General features: G+C 45.7%; 1 protein-coding gene across 1 annotated transcript in view; it reads left to right on the plus strand.

Annotated features, from left to right (window-relative positions):
* Positions 1 to 12,758, plus strand: part of SFI1 (SFI1 centrin binding protein) — a 79,988-nt gene that overhangs the window by 38,566 nt on the left and 28,664 nt on the right. Inside the window, 5 exon segments of the mRNA XM_040619763.1 lie at positions 5,823 to 5,979; positions 7,228 to 7,389; positions 9,182 to 9,252; positions 10,871 to 10,963; positions 12,616 to 12,713. Coding sequence (XP_040475697.1) covers positions 5,823 to 5,979; positions 7,228 to 7,389; positions 9,182 to 9,252; positions 10,871 to 10,963; positions 12,616 to 12,713 — 581 coding nt within the window.

The following is a 12,758-nucleotide window of genomic DNA, read 5'->3' on the forward strand; positions in this document are numbered from 1 at the left end:
TCTGGGCTCTCCATTCCATTGGTCTGTATTTCTGTCTTTGAGCCAGTACCGCACTGTTTTAATTGTGATTTAATGAAGCAGGTAAGAAAGAACAGATTCTTCATAAGACCTTGCAGTTTTCTGCTTCCATTGCCTATTAGCTTTGTACCCCTGAGTGAGTTACTTACCCTCCCTAGACCTAGGTTTCATATATGTAAGTAGATAATAATAGTACGTACCTCATAGGGTTGTTGAGGATTAAGTAATATGCTTAGAGCAATGTTAATGTAATATTAAGGTAATGTGCTTAGAGCATTGCCTGGCATATGGAAAGCTCAGTAAATGCTAGCTGTTTATTACTATTCCTACTTTTATGATCTCTTTTTTTTTTTATTAAAGATTTTTATTTATTTATTTAACAGAGATAGAGACAGCCAGCGAGAGAGGGAACACAAGCAGGGGGAGTGGGAGAGGAAGAAGCAGGCTCCTAGCAGAGGAGCCTGATGTGGGGCTCGAACCCAGAACACTGGGATCACGCCCTGAGCCGAAGGCAGACGCTTAACCGCTGTGCCACCCAGGCGCCCCTATGATCTGTCTCTTAAGTCTTTTATTTATTTAAGCAATCTCCACACCCAACATGGGGCTCAAACTCACAACCCCAAGATCAAGAGTCCCATGCTTTTCTGACGGAGTCATCCAGGCTCCCTTATCTCTTAACTCTTTGTGTATGGAAAAGGATGATCTTTTTTATTCTTGTTCTTTTTAAAATCACCTTGGCTATTCTTTACTCTCTTTTTTTGGATCGACTTTCAAGTTCCACAGCAAAGCCTACGAGGACTTTTATTGTAATGCACTGACTTTTTATATTAGATTGGGGAAAGTTGTCATGTTTATGATACTGTGAGTCATCCCATCCATGAACTTGATCTATCTTGTGATATGTTGTTGAGCACGAGAGAGTGAGAGTAGGAAGGACTAGGTCATGAGGTAATAAGGAGGAGACCTCAGGGCCTTGCAGGCTGCACCCATAAAGGCTTTATGTTCTTATTCCAGTGGAAGTGAGAAGCTGCTGGCTTTCAGTGAGGGCGATATGATCGCACCTACTTCTTAATGGGATCCCTCTGGTTCATTGTGTGCTGCCTTTGGAGAGGAGAGGCGGTGTATGTTTGTGTGGGTGCGTGTGTGTATGTGTGTGTGTGTGCACTAATATTTTCAAGACGAACTAATGGAAAAATAAATCCAAAACTAACAAAAAGTGGTTACCCATAGTGAGATGGAGGGAACAGTGTGGGAACAAAATACTTTTGTGAATTTACTTTGTTACGCAATTTTAACTTTGGAACCATATAAATATTTTATATAATTAAAAAAAAACACAAATCAAAAAGGAAAAAAAAGCAATCCCCAGAATTTAAAAATTCATTGAAACAAACTTAAGTTCATAGCCGTGATTATATAGAGAAAAGAATTACTTCAAGTAACTTTAAAATACGATATTTTGGCTATTCATCCCTAGTGGAATGCTTAGTAAGGACACAACTGCTGGGAAGTGTGAAACCTGCGTTCAGTAGTCTTATTGTTAGTGCAGGTTTAGAATTGTCATGTTGAAACTGTTATAGCTACATTGTGAGATAAAGCAAGTAACTACGGCAGTGTCATCAGGAATCATGATTTTCAGTGTCAAAGAGAAGATTACAAATATAAAAGAAATAAAAGCTCTGTAATCTGGGATTGGAAATGTAAATATCAATAGGGACTTAGGACTTTTTTAACCTTAAGAAATGTATTTCTCATTTTATTTATGGAAAAGTTAGAAGCAGTGAGCAGCAGGAATATAGGGCATTTAGTATTCATAGTGCCTAAGTTGTGGGCTCTGTTATTTCCTGGCTGAAAGGAGCAGAGGCTTTTTGGAGAAATGGCTGATTCCTGATTGACAGCAGGGTGTGCACATCACAGGCCTAGAATATAGTGCTGGAGAGTGAGGAAATTAACCAAGGTTAATGGGATGGTGTCAGAAGGACTCGGGAGCCAAAGGACCTTCATAGACTAATGATAGAACAGTTGGGACGTCAAGAAGAAGAGTGACTGCAGTGAATTGAAAACACATCACCTATGTAAAAATTCGTGCATATATAATGAGGGGAGGGGAAGGAACTCACTGGTCGTATATTTAGGTTGTTAGAGCAGTAACTCAGTTTGAAAATTAGTGACAGCAAAAATCAAGACTTTATCCTGCCTTTCCTGTATAAACTATATCTTTGCAAAACCCAAGGGTTAATGAGAGTGGGCTTCTTTATAGAATTCTGGTTAGTAGCTACAGAAGGATTACTAGAAATAGAAAATTGCTGTTTTGCCACCCCTAATGAGAAAATGGATCTAAGCAACAACCACAGAGTGGGAAGACAGTGGGGAAATAAAAATGGAGGGATCGGGCTGCCATCATCTGAAGCCACGCACAGTCTTGACGTTGTTCAAACTGGCGGCCAGCTGTGATGTGCCTCGTGATGCGAGGTAATGGGAGGTCCCCAGCACCACTTGAGACGTGCTCTTGCCTAAAAATTTGAACATGATTCCAACCAAGCCAAACATGAATCTGTCTTTCAGTTCCCAGGTAATACAGGGATCAGGGGAACAAGTCAAAGACACCTTGAGGAGACCATCAGCCGGACCTAAAGTGAGGGACATTTTATAGGATAAATGACCTAGTTTCTCCAAGTTTCTCCATTGGTGGCATGAAAGAGGGGAAAAAGGCAGGGAGGAAAACTGTCCCGTAAAAAGGAGAGACTTAAGTGACATAACCAAAACAGACCAGAAAGGATTGCTCTGGCTTTGTAGCAAACCACGCGAGAGTTCATCCACCCAGTGCCCAGCAAGCCAATAAAAACTGACACAGGCTTTTGCAGTGAAGAAAGGTAGACTATTTACCAGTGTGGCGCCGCCCAGGAGAACAGGGAGCTCACGCTCAAAAGTCCCAGACTCCCTCATGGTTTACAAGCGGGGGTGGGTGTTTAAAGGGTGAAATTCAGGGGAAGGGTCTCAGGGTCGTGGATCATGCTGATTGATTAGGGTTAGGTCAGCTAGAATGTTCCCTTCTTGATCATCTTCTCCCTTCTGGCGTCTCCCTTCCTGGTTTTGGGGTGATTGTAGTGAGGTGGTGGTTGTGCTTCAGGGACCCGGTCATTCCACTTTCGGGGCCTAGAACTGTAAAGCATTCTTAGCAAATGGCATAAGCAGTGTTGTCTCTAGAGCACAAAGGCAAAAGTTCTACATCCTGTGACTATTGCTAAGCTGCAAGTTATTAGTATTTTTTATACAAACCCAGCACATTGTGTTCGTTATCTCAGGCAGAACAGCATCCCGCAGACTTGGGAAAGGCAAGTTTGTGTTATTCCCGGAGGCATTTTTACAGGTTTTTAAACAGTAAGGGATACGTGACTCTGGTCCGAGGCAGTTAGAAGCCATAGGTCTAAATTGTGGGGTCTGGGGGGAGCTTGCATCCCTGGTTTCAGCTGTCATGTTAGGAATAGACCATAGAAGATCAAGGACGAAAGCAGGGAGAACAGTCAAGAAGCTGTTACAAAATCCCAGGTGAGATTCTAGACAAGGATGATAGCAAGGTGGTGTTGGATTCTGGGTATACATTGGAGGTAGTGCTGACAAGACTTGCTAATAGATAATTAAGACCTGACATTTCAGAGAAGGAATCCAAGGTGACTCCAGGTTTCTGGCCTATGTGACTGGAACAGTGGAATGGCCATTTAGTAAAAAGGGGAAGATGGAGGGAGAAGCAGGTTTGTCGGAAAAAAATAAGCTCCATTCTGAGCTCCACGTCTTCAGCCTGAAAGGCCTTTTGAATATTCCCCAAGGAACTGTGAAGGAGGCAGTTGGATATATGGGGAGTATGGAGGACGGGTCCAGACCCGAGATGTAAATTGGGAGTCCCTGACTTGCAGTTGGTACTTACAGTCCTGAGACTGCGTGAAAGCACACAGGGAGTGAGTATAGCTAGCAGAGGGGTCCTGGGACCCCGCCTGGGAGGTGTAAAGACGAGAGTGCAGGTAGCCTGGAGAATCTCCAGGCCTGACTGGCCGCAGCAGATGCTTCTGGCAGGTCAGGGAAGGTGAGGAGTGGGATCTGACCCTTGGATTGAGCAACGTGGAGACCGTTGATGTGTTTGGGAGGAGCAGTTTCAGCAGGCCTGATGGGGAGAGGGTTCGTGAGAGCCCGCCTGCGGGAAGAGAAGTTAGAACATAGACTGCGCTTTTGAGGAGTCTGGAAAGGAAAGGAAAGAACTGGAGTGTTCGCTGCATGGCAAAGTGATTTAGTGGTGGCTTGCTCAAGAATCCGATTTATTCCTTTCAGAAAGTATTTTTATGACCGTAATCTTTTCCTGCCAATGTTTTATTTTTGAAAAATATCAAATGACAGAAAAGGTACATACTGTATTCACTGGTTTAACCCACTGCTAACATCTTGCCACGTTTGGCTTCTCTAAGTATATCAATATATTTCTTACATTTTCTGAGTGGCTTTAAAGTTGCAGACATTAAAGTTTACTCTAAATACTTCAGCTTACATCTCCTAAAAATAAGGATGTTCTCCTACATAATCACAATATCATCCAAGACATTCAGTATTGATATGATAATATCTACGGTACGGTTCATATTCAAAGCATAGATTATTGCTGTTTTAGGGGCAGGTGCAGGGTCCAATCAGAGGTTGTATCCTTGAAGGGGTTTGTTTTTGAGGATGGGAGAAATAGTAGCACGTTCATATGCTGCTTTAGAAAACCCAGTAGAGGGTGAAAACCGATGATGCAGAAGGGGGGACTTGAGAAGGTGAGAGATGATGGGATGTATCCACAGTGGGGGTGACTTTTGATTGAAGGGAGCGTGGACACTTTATTCAGAGTAGCCAGAGAGAAGGCAGAGCCTTTGGGCAGGTGGGTGGGTAGATGTGGAAGAGCTTGAGAAAATTCTCTTTTGATTGCTTTTATGGTCTTGGTGAAATGGGAAGAATGGTATTCAGCTGAGAGGAAGGAAAGGAGAAGAGGTGTTATAGGTTTAAGAAAAGAAGGTATGGGGGCGCCTGGGTAGCGCAGTCGTTAAGCGTCTGCCTTCGGCTCAGGGCGTGATCCCGGCGTTCTGGGATCGAGTCCCACATTCGGGCTCCTCCGCTGGGAGCCTGCTTCTTCCTCTCCCACTCCCCCTGCTTGTGTTCCCTCTCTCGCTGGCTGTCTCTCTGTCACATACATACATGCATACATAACAAAAATAAAATAAAAAAAGAAAAAAAAAGAAAATAAAAAAGAAAAGAAGGTATGAAGTCGTCCTCTGAGACCATCCTTTTCAAACCAGTGATGCATATGGCCAAGCACACACGGGGACTGCGCTGACGTTGCACAGTTGTAGATAGTCTTCAGGGGATCCCTCTGTAGGCCCTCGGCTTCTGTAGCTGACACTTCCCAGAAACGAATATGCCTGAGACAATAGGCTTCCTCCCACTTGGAAGGAACAGGCAGACCCCAAGCTGTCCCAGATCTGATTTAAGTGTATCACCCCTCGGATTGTCCCTGCTTCTTGTCTACTCATTGATTTTATTATTCTTTTTTTCCCTTGTTGTTCTTAACCCAGGAAAAAAAATTACTTTCTGAAGTAGAATGCGCTTCTTAAAGAGCCCTTCACTGCAAGTTTCCGTGGATCGTGATCCTCCTGGGGGTTGCCACATCCTCGTTTCTGGTTTTCGTTTTTCCAGTGTGTCTGTTTCTCTTTTCCCTTACTGGTGCCTCACCTCTGTTTTCCTGCCTCTCCTCGGGTTGTCGCCTTTTCTCTGGTTTTCAGGCGTGGTCACGGTGGTGGGAACAGTTCCTGCACGTCCAGAGGGAGAGACGGAAGATGGTCTCCGCAGTGAAACACTGTCAGCACTGGCAAAAGTGGAAATCCCTGAAGGCCTGGCTCGAATACCTGCAGGTCCGCAGAGTGAAGAGACAGCTGAATGGTGAGCAGAGGGTCCCAGGCTCTAGAGACAGAGCAGCACGTCACAGTTTCCACTCTTTTGCTGCCAGTGGTGCTAATTTATTAAGGAGAGATATAACCATATTATGCCACAAATTTTGAAAAAAAAGATTGAGGAGAACTATACATCATCTTCAATTCACATTTAAGTTATTTACTTCTGGCCTTTTCTTCCACGCACACACACACACACACACACACACGTATGTATATATTAGATTTTATTTATTTGAGAGAGAGAGAGCATACGCGAGCAGGAGCTAGAGGAGAGGCAGAGGGAGAGGGAGCCCAATGCAGGACTCGATCCCAGGACCCTGGGAGCATGACCTGAGCCAAAAGCAGACACTTAACCAACTGAGACACCCAGGCGTCCCCGACTTTTTTTTTTTTTTTAACACTATTCTTACGGTTTAGTTTCCCAGTTAGTGTTCACAAGTAGTAATATATAGGTCATGATCGTTGGTACCTTTCGTACTTTGGTTTCTTGAGCCCACACAGAAGTAAGTCAAGCAGTTTGCTAGACGCTGGCTTTCATCTCGGCCTCCCTGCAGAAACCTCCTGTGTCGCCAGGCCAGCACTGTCTCTTGGGAGAGTCTGAATGTGTCTGTTTGAGGATAAAGCGGATACCCAGGGTCTGGTTGCCCAAGCCTGGAAGCCGAGGACGTTAAGCTCTTTAGCATGATAAGCTGCAGACTAATGCGCCTCTCATTTCAGCATTTGAATTCCAGGACCAGTTCCCTCCGACTTCCTGGACTTAGGTTAGTTCATCAGGCCATTGGCTAATTAGTGTTAAAAGCCTGTGACCCTGGCAGCCAGGATGAGCCTGGCTGAAAGCTCAGAAACACCTTTGCCAGCGTGGTGACCAAGCTGTGTCATTGACTCAGTCCCTAAAGCCCTACCCGAGAGACATCAGTATTGAGAGGCAAAAAGGGTCTTCTTGGAAAGCAGCAGCTGCCATTCCTGCTCCTCAGGAGTTAACTAGAAGCCTCGCTCTTTGAAATAACTGATTGTATAGCATCCTCCTCCCTAAAATCACAGACCTTTTCTCTTCCCTTGGAGAGAAGAGGTGTAGCTAAGGGCTTCCAAATAACCCTCTCCTGCCTAAAAACACTTTAATTTTAGGATTCTTCAAAAGAACAGCCTCCGATCCCTGCCGACTGTCGGTAGTAGGGTGCAGCTTATCTTAAAGATGCTTGCAGGGGCAGCACATAGTGATTCTCTTTGTTTGCAGAGATGGCTGAGCGATTCCACCGGGTCACTGTGCTCCAGACACGCCTCTGTGATTGGCACTGGGCCTGGGAGCGGAAGCAGAGCTTGTACGCCCAGCACGCCCGGGTGGAGGGGCTGGCCAGGAGGATGGCGCTGCGGCGGGCCTTCACTCACTGGAGACACTGTATCCTTTTCAGCCACCCAGCCTTGTCCACCACCCCAGCCAGGCCCGCAGGAGCTCAGCAGCCTGTAAGATAAAGGGCCGGGGATATGTGAGAAACGATTACTGAATGATATAAGGTGGTCCTGATGTCTGTCGATTTCTTTTTTAAAATTTTTAATTGGAAGTATGCTTATAAAACAGTATGTATATGTACATTTAGAGTTTAATGAATAGTAGTAATATGAACATCTGTGTACTCATCACCCAACCTAAAAATTAGAACATTGCTAATACCCTGTCTGCCCATCCCTGATTGCGTTCCTTTTCCTCCCCTTTAGAGGTAATCCCACAATCCTGAATTTTATGTTGTCATTTCGTTGTTTTTCTCTACCCACTAGGTGGTGGAAATAAGCATGGCAGACTTTTTTTTTTTTTTTTTTTTTTTTTGGCTTCCCTGACATTATGATGTAGCTCCCATTGTCTTTTACCATGTGCAGACATTCTGCCTTACCTCTTTCACCCTCATAGCAACCCCGGGGAGTAGATGTCACTATCCCCGTTTTACAGGTGAGGAAACAGAGATTCATGGGGGCTAAATGATTGTCAAAGTCACAGCATGTCATTGGCCGAGCAGGGAGTTTTAAACGTAGGCCTTTGGCTCCAGTGAGCGTGTTCTTACTCACGGCCCCTGCTACAGTATGTGCCCAGCTGTGCGGATTCGGACTGCCCTACATGTCCGTCCACACGTCCATTTGTTCATCAGACTCTTGCTTTGTCTTAAGCTCCTGCCTCAGTTCTGGAATATGGGGAAGCTCAAAGACAAATAGTTCATTGTCTAGTGGGGTAAAGAGACCTGATAACGGGGCTTTACAGTGTGGTGTGGTAAGTGCTCTCATAAAGGTGTGTATCAAGTCCTGGGAGCGCATCTGTGCAGATTTGAGCTGACTTTGTCCTAGAGGATGACAAGGTCACCTAGCAGAGAAATTAGGAAGGGTGTTTCAGGTGGAAGGAATGGCGTTTACACAGGCAGAAATGAGGAAAAGACCCAAGGACAGCAACGGGGGTCTGTGGTGACTTGAGGCGGCGTAGACGGCAGTAGGGCAGTGCGGATAGAGGCAGGACGAGGCCAGCTGGTAGAGCCCTGGGTGCAGTGGTCGGGAGTTTGGGCTTTCTCCTGATGGCGCCGGGGAACCTCTGGAGGTGTGTAAGCAGAGGAGTGATGCAACAGGTTTGTACTTGAGGGGACAGATTTGGATTACGGGGGCAAAGCTGGCTCGGGGGGAGCAGTTACTCGAGACTCTCCCCGTCTGTGTGAGGGCAAGGGGGATGCCCTGCAGGGCGGTGGGGGTGGGGGGGGAGCAGGAGAGATTTCAGAGGAGAGCAGATGGACTTGGCAGCCCAGTAGATGGAGGGAGTGGGAGGAGAAGGTTTGAAAATAACTCCAAGGTTTTTCGCTGAAACATCTGACTGGGTTGTGGTGCCAAAACAGAGGAGGCAGGAAGACAGGAACGCTTTAGATGGGGCGATTTGGAAATGTTTACCGTAATCTGTGGCAATTTATCTCAGCTGTTCTTGCCTGCCATCAAATGGGCATCAGAGGGGAGAAAGGCAAGGCCAGCTATTCGATAAGCAACTCACACAGGTTCCCTTTGTGTGCTCTTCCCTGGGTCATTAGGAGGAGACAGAGGTGGACGTCAGCCCACCTGGCATGCCTGTTGTCCCCCACAGCCACGACCCTTCTGCTGGGTCACTAGGATCACGGTGTGCAAGGGTGGGGACATTTTTGAGAGGAGAGGCCTTAACTCCCTGGCAGATGTGCTGCTGTGTGCCAAAGACGCGGCCCAGTGGAAGGTGGCAGAAGAACACAGGAGGCGCAGCTTGCTGGTAAGAGCGTGGAAGCCTCTTGAGGCTTTTTTTTTTTTTTCCCAGGAACCGCCAAAGTTTTTAGTGTTTAATATTTAACAGCACAACTGGCCAAAGTCCAAGGTGTGAAGTTACCATGTTCAAGAAACCAGAGGGAAAATCACTCTATAAACTATATAGTATGCGGTAAGGAGAACACACACCTTATAGCAGAAAGCCTGTCTGCACAGAGTAGATGTTTCAAAAAGCCATACTTAGGGGCGCCTGGGTGGCACAGTGGTTGGGCGTCTGCCTTTGGCTCAGGGCGTGATCCCGGCGTTACGGGATCGAGCCCCACATCAGGCTTCTCCACTGGGAGCCTGCTTCTTCCTCTCCCACTCCCCCTGCCTGTGTTCCCTCTCTCGCTGGCTGTCTCCATCTCTGTCAAATAAATAAAATCTTAAAAAAAAAAAAAAAAAAGCCATACTTAGCAGCTTGCTCAGGCGTCCCCTCTTGGAGGAGCCAGGCGGACATCATGCCGTTCAGGTGTATCTGGTTATGGGATTAGCTTCACTCACGAAGCCCTGTTCCATTACAAGTGTCCCTGTTTTCAGTTTGGACCAGAAAAGTTAATGGTGTGGGATCAGAGGGGTCTGGAGCTATAAGGAAATCTTGGAGGTGATCTAGTTCTGCATTTTTTTTTTTTTTACACGTGACGGGCTTCCTTTTTATTTTTTTGAAGATTTTATTTTTAATTGATCTCTACACCCGACGTGGGGCTCGAACTCACAAGTCCCAGATCAAGAGTCACACGCTCTACTGACTGAACCAACCAGGTGCCCCTTTTAAAAATTTTTTTTAAGTCACCTCTACCCCCAACACGGAGCTCAAACTCGTGATCCTAAGGGCGGACTCCCTTTAATGTTGGGAGCCTAATCTGTAAAATCGATCCAAGTAGAGATGCTGTGGCTGAAGCAAGGTCTGGGAGTAGTCCCGGTTCTACCGCTGCTTCCTCCACCCTCACCACACGAGGAGGTCTTCAAACACTTTCAGGTGCCTCTGGGGTTCCACAGAGCACAATATGAACCCCCTGATCGCTTCACTTCTGTCTTAGGAAACTGGAACCCAGGGCTTTGCTTGGGTCTTACATGAGGCCGTGTCAATGGAGCTGGAGCCGGTCCCACTAGGTCTCCTCCTCTTCCTTCTATTCTGCTCTTGCAAAACTGCATTTGGAATCGTATAAGTGTGCACGTTGGACTCCCCCACCCCCAACACTTCTTTACAAAGAAAAAAAAAAAAAAACCCACCATAAGCTAAAAGTCTCTTTTTCTGAGAGGCAAAGTTGATGTTTTTAACCTTTGTCCATAGTGTTCCCCTCTGGGCCATGGGGATCTCTCCTGGTCAGAGGCGAGGGTGTGTTTGTTCCTGGGCAGTATCACTGGATAGCGGGGACAGTTCGACAGCTACTTACTAAGTGCCTGCTGTGCGGGCTGGCTTGTCCCAGACTCCAGCTGAATCTCAAAGCAGAGAAACGCTCCGGGACCCGGGAGCGGCCGTGAACATCCGTGCCTGGGCCTCTCGCTACCGGACTCGGGCACTGCTCTTACTTTTGCAGATGCTTCTGATTTGTAACTGGTTGTGTCCTTCCTCCTATTCACAGCACTTCTGTTTTCGAGCCCTAAAAGACAATGTGACCCATGCCCATCTCCAGCAAATAAGAAGGAATCTCGCTCATCAGCAGCACAACGTCACGGTGAGGGTCATCTGTATGGAGGGACCGCTGGCGTCCATTGTCTTTTCTTTTAACCTTTGTGCCTCGAGATGTGTCCAGACCTTTTAGACTCCAAAACCTTAGTGTCCGTATTCTCTAGTTAGCCCTACCAGCTGACAGAGTAACCCTTGGTTTTTCCTAGTTTAACCCCCCCCCCTTTTTTCTTAATCTGTTTGCTAAGAAACTTGATAGTTGACTCAGAGGTCAGGGACTGTGGATTCCAGCCCTGACCTAGGCAGTGCACTCTGGGCTTGCATTCCAGGCGGCTTCGGTTGTATTTGCACTTTAAGTTTGTTGTCTTCCGTGGTTGGTTTACCCGAGGGCACAAACATTCTATCTTTACTTACAGATCGTGTTTCTGGGTGTAGGAGGATGGGGTTTTTGTTTTGTTTTTCATTATGAAAATGTTCAAACTTACCGAAAAATATAAAGAATAGTAGAATGAACACCTGTATACTTACCATCTAAATTCAAATATCAGCCAGTTGTTAATAGTGACTTCACTTGTTTTGCTGAATCGTTTCAAAGCAAATAACAGACATCGTGACACATCACGCCTGACATTGCGGCTTGCGTTGCCCAAAAACATTTTCCTTCATAACCACGGTATCGTTATCATCCCTAACAAAATGAACAGTAATTCCCTAATTTTATCCAATACCCAGCCCATATCCGAATTTTTAGTTGCCCCCAGAATGTTTCCTTTTCTAACCAACTAAAGGCTGATAACTTGCTGTATTTGGCTATTTCTTGTAAGGCTCTTAATAACAGTCCCCCCTCCCCACTCCTTTTGTTTAACACATTTATTTTTAATTGTGGTAAAATTCACATAACAAAATTTATCATCTTAACCATCGTTAAGAGGACAGTTCAGTGACATGAAGCACATTCGCATTGTGCAATCATCGCCACCATCCATCTCCAGAACTTGTTTCATCTTGCAAAACTGAAACTCTGTCCCCATTAAACAATAATTTCCCATTCTCCTCCTCTGCCCCCGCCCCCCCGCAGCAGCTGGCAGCTACCTTTCTCCTTTCTGTCTCTGAATCTAGGGACCTCATATTTACAGCACATGCCCTTTTGTGACTGCCTTATTTCACTTAGCATAGTGTATTTTTTTTCAATGACACTGATATTTGGAAAAGGAAGGCCAGCTATTGGCCTTCTACAATATTGCATGTTCTCAAGTTTTCTGTTTCCATTTGATGTCGTTTGATTTTTCCTTGTTAAAATGTTGCTCCCATAAATTAGAGTTTGATCTAAGGGCTTGATTAGATTGAAGTTAAACACTTTTTTTTTTTGGCAAACTACGTCATGAGCAGTAATGGGCGATAAGATCAGTTTTAACTTTTAAAATGGCATTATCTTCTGTGTGGCCCAGATTAGGGATAGCTTCAACGTCTTCATTCTGATTTCCATAGACTGGCAAATTCATCTTTTTGCCTTTTATGTTGGCCTCGAATAGCTCCGTACAGCTTAGCCGTAATTATTTTGTAAGGCTGTTACAAATTGTGGCATAATTCCTCCTTTGGGGAAGCTAATAGTATCTTGGGGCCAAGATTTGCTAATAGGGTAAGAGAGATCATTTTATCTTTTGCCTTAATAAACTTCCATTTCTTTTCTGTTTGCTTCAGCTGCTGCACAGGTTCTGGGCCCTCTGGCAGTCTCGGATTGAGCAGAGGGAAGAGAGAGAGCAGCTCCCCTCGCTGTGTGCCGCCAGGGACCACTACAGGTAGGGACTTTGGCCTTCTCCTTGGGCTCTCCAGGGACTGACTCG

Source organism: Ursus maritimus, unplaced genomic scaffold (genome assembly GCF_017311325.1).
Source record: "Ursus maritimus isolate PB19 unplaced genomic scaffold, ASM1731132v1 scaffold_33, whole genome shotgun sequence".
Classification (NCBI taxonomy): domain Eukaryota; kingdom Metazoa; phylum Chordata; class Mammalia; order Carnivora; family Ursidae; genus Ursus; species Ursus maritimus.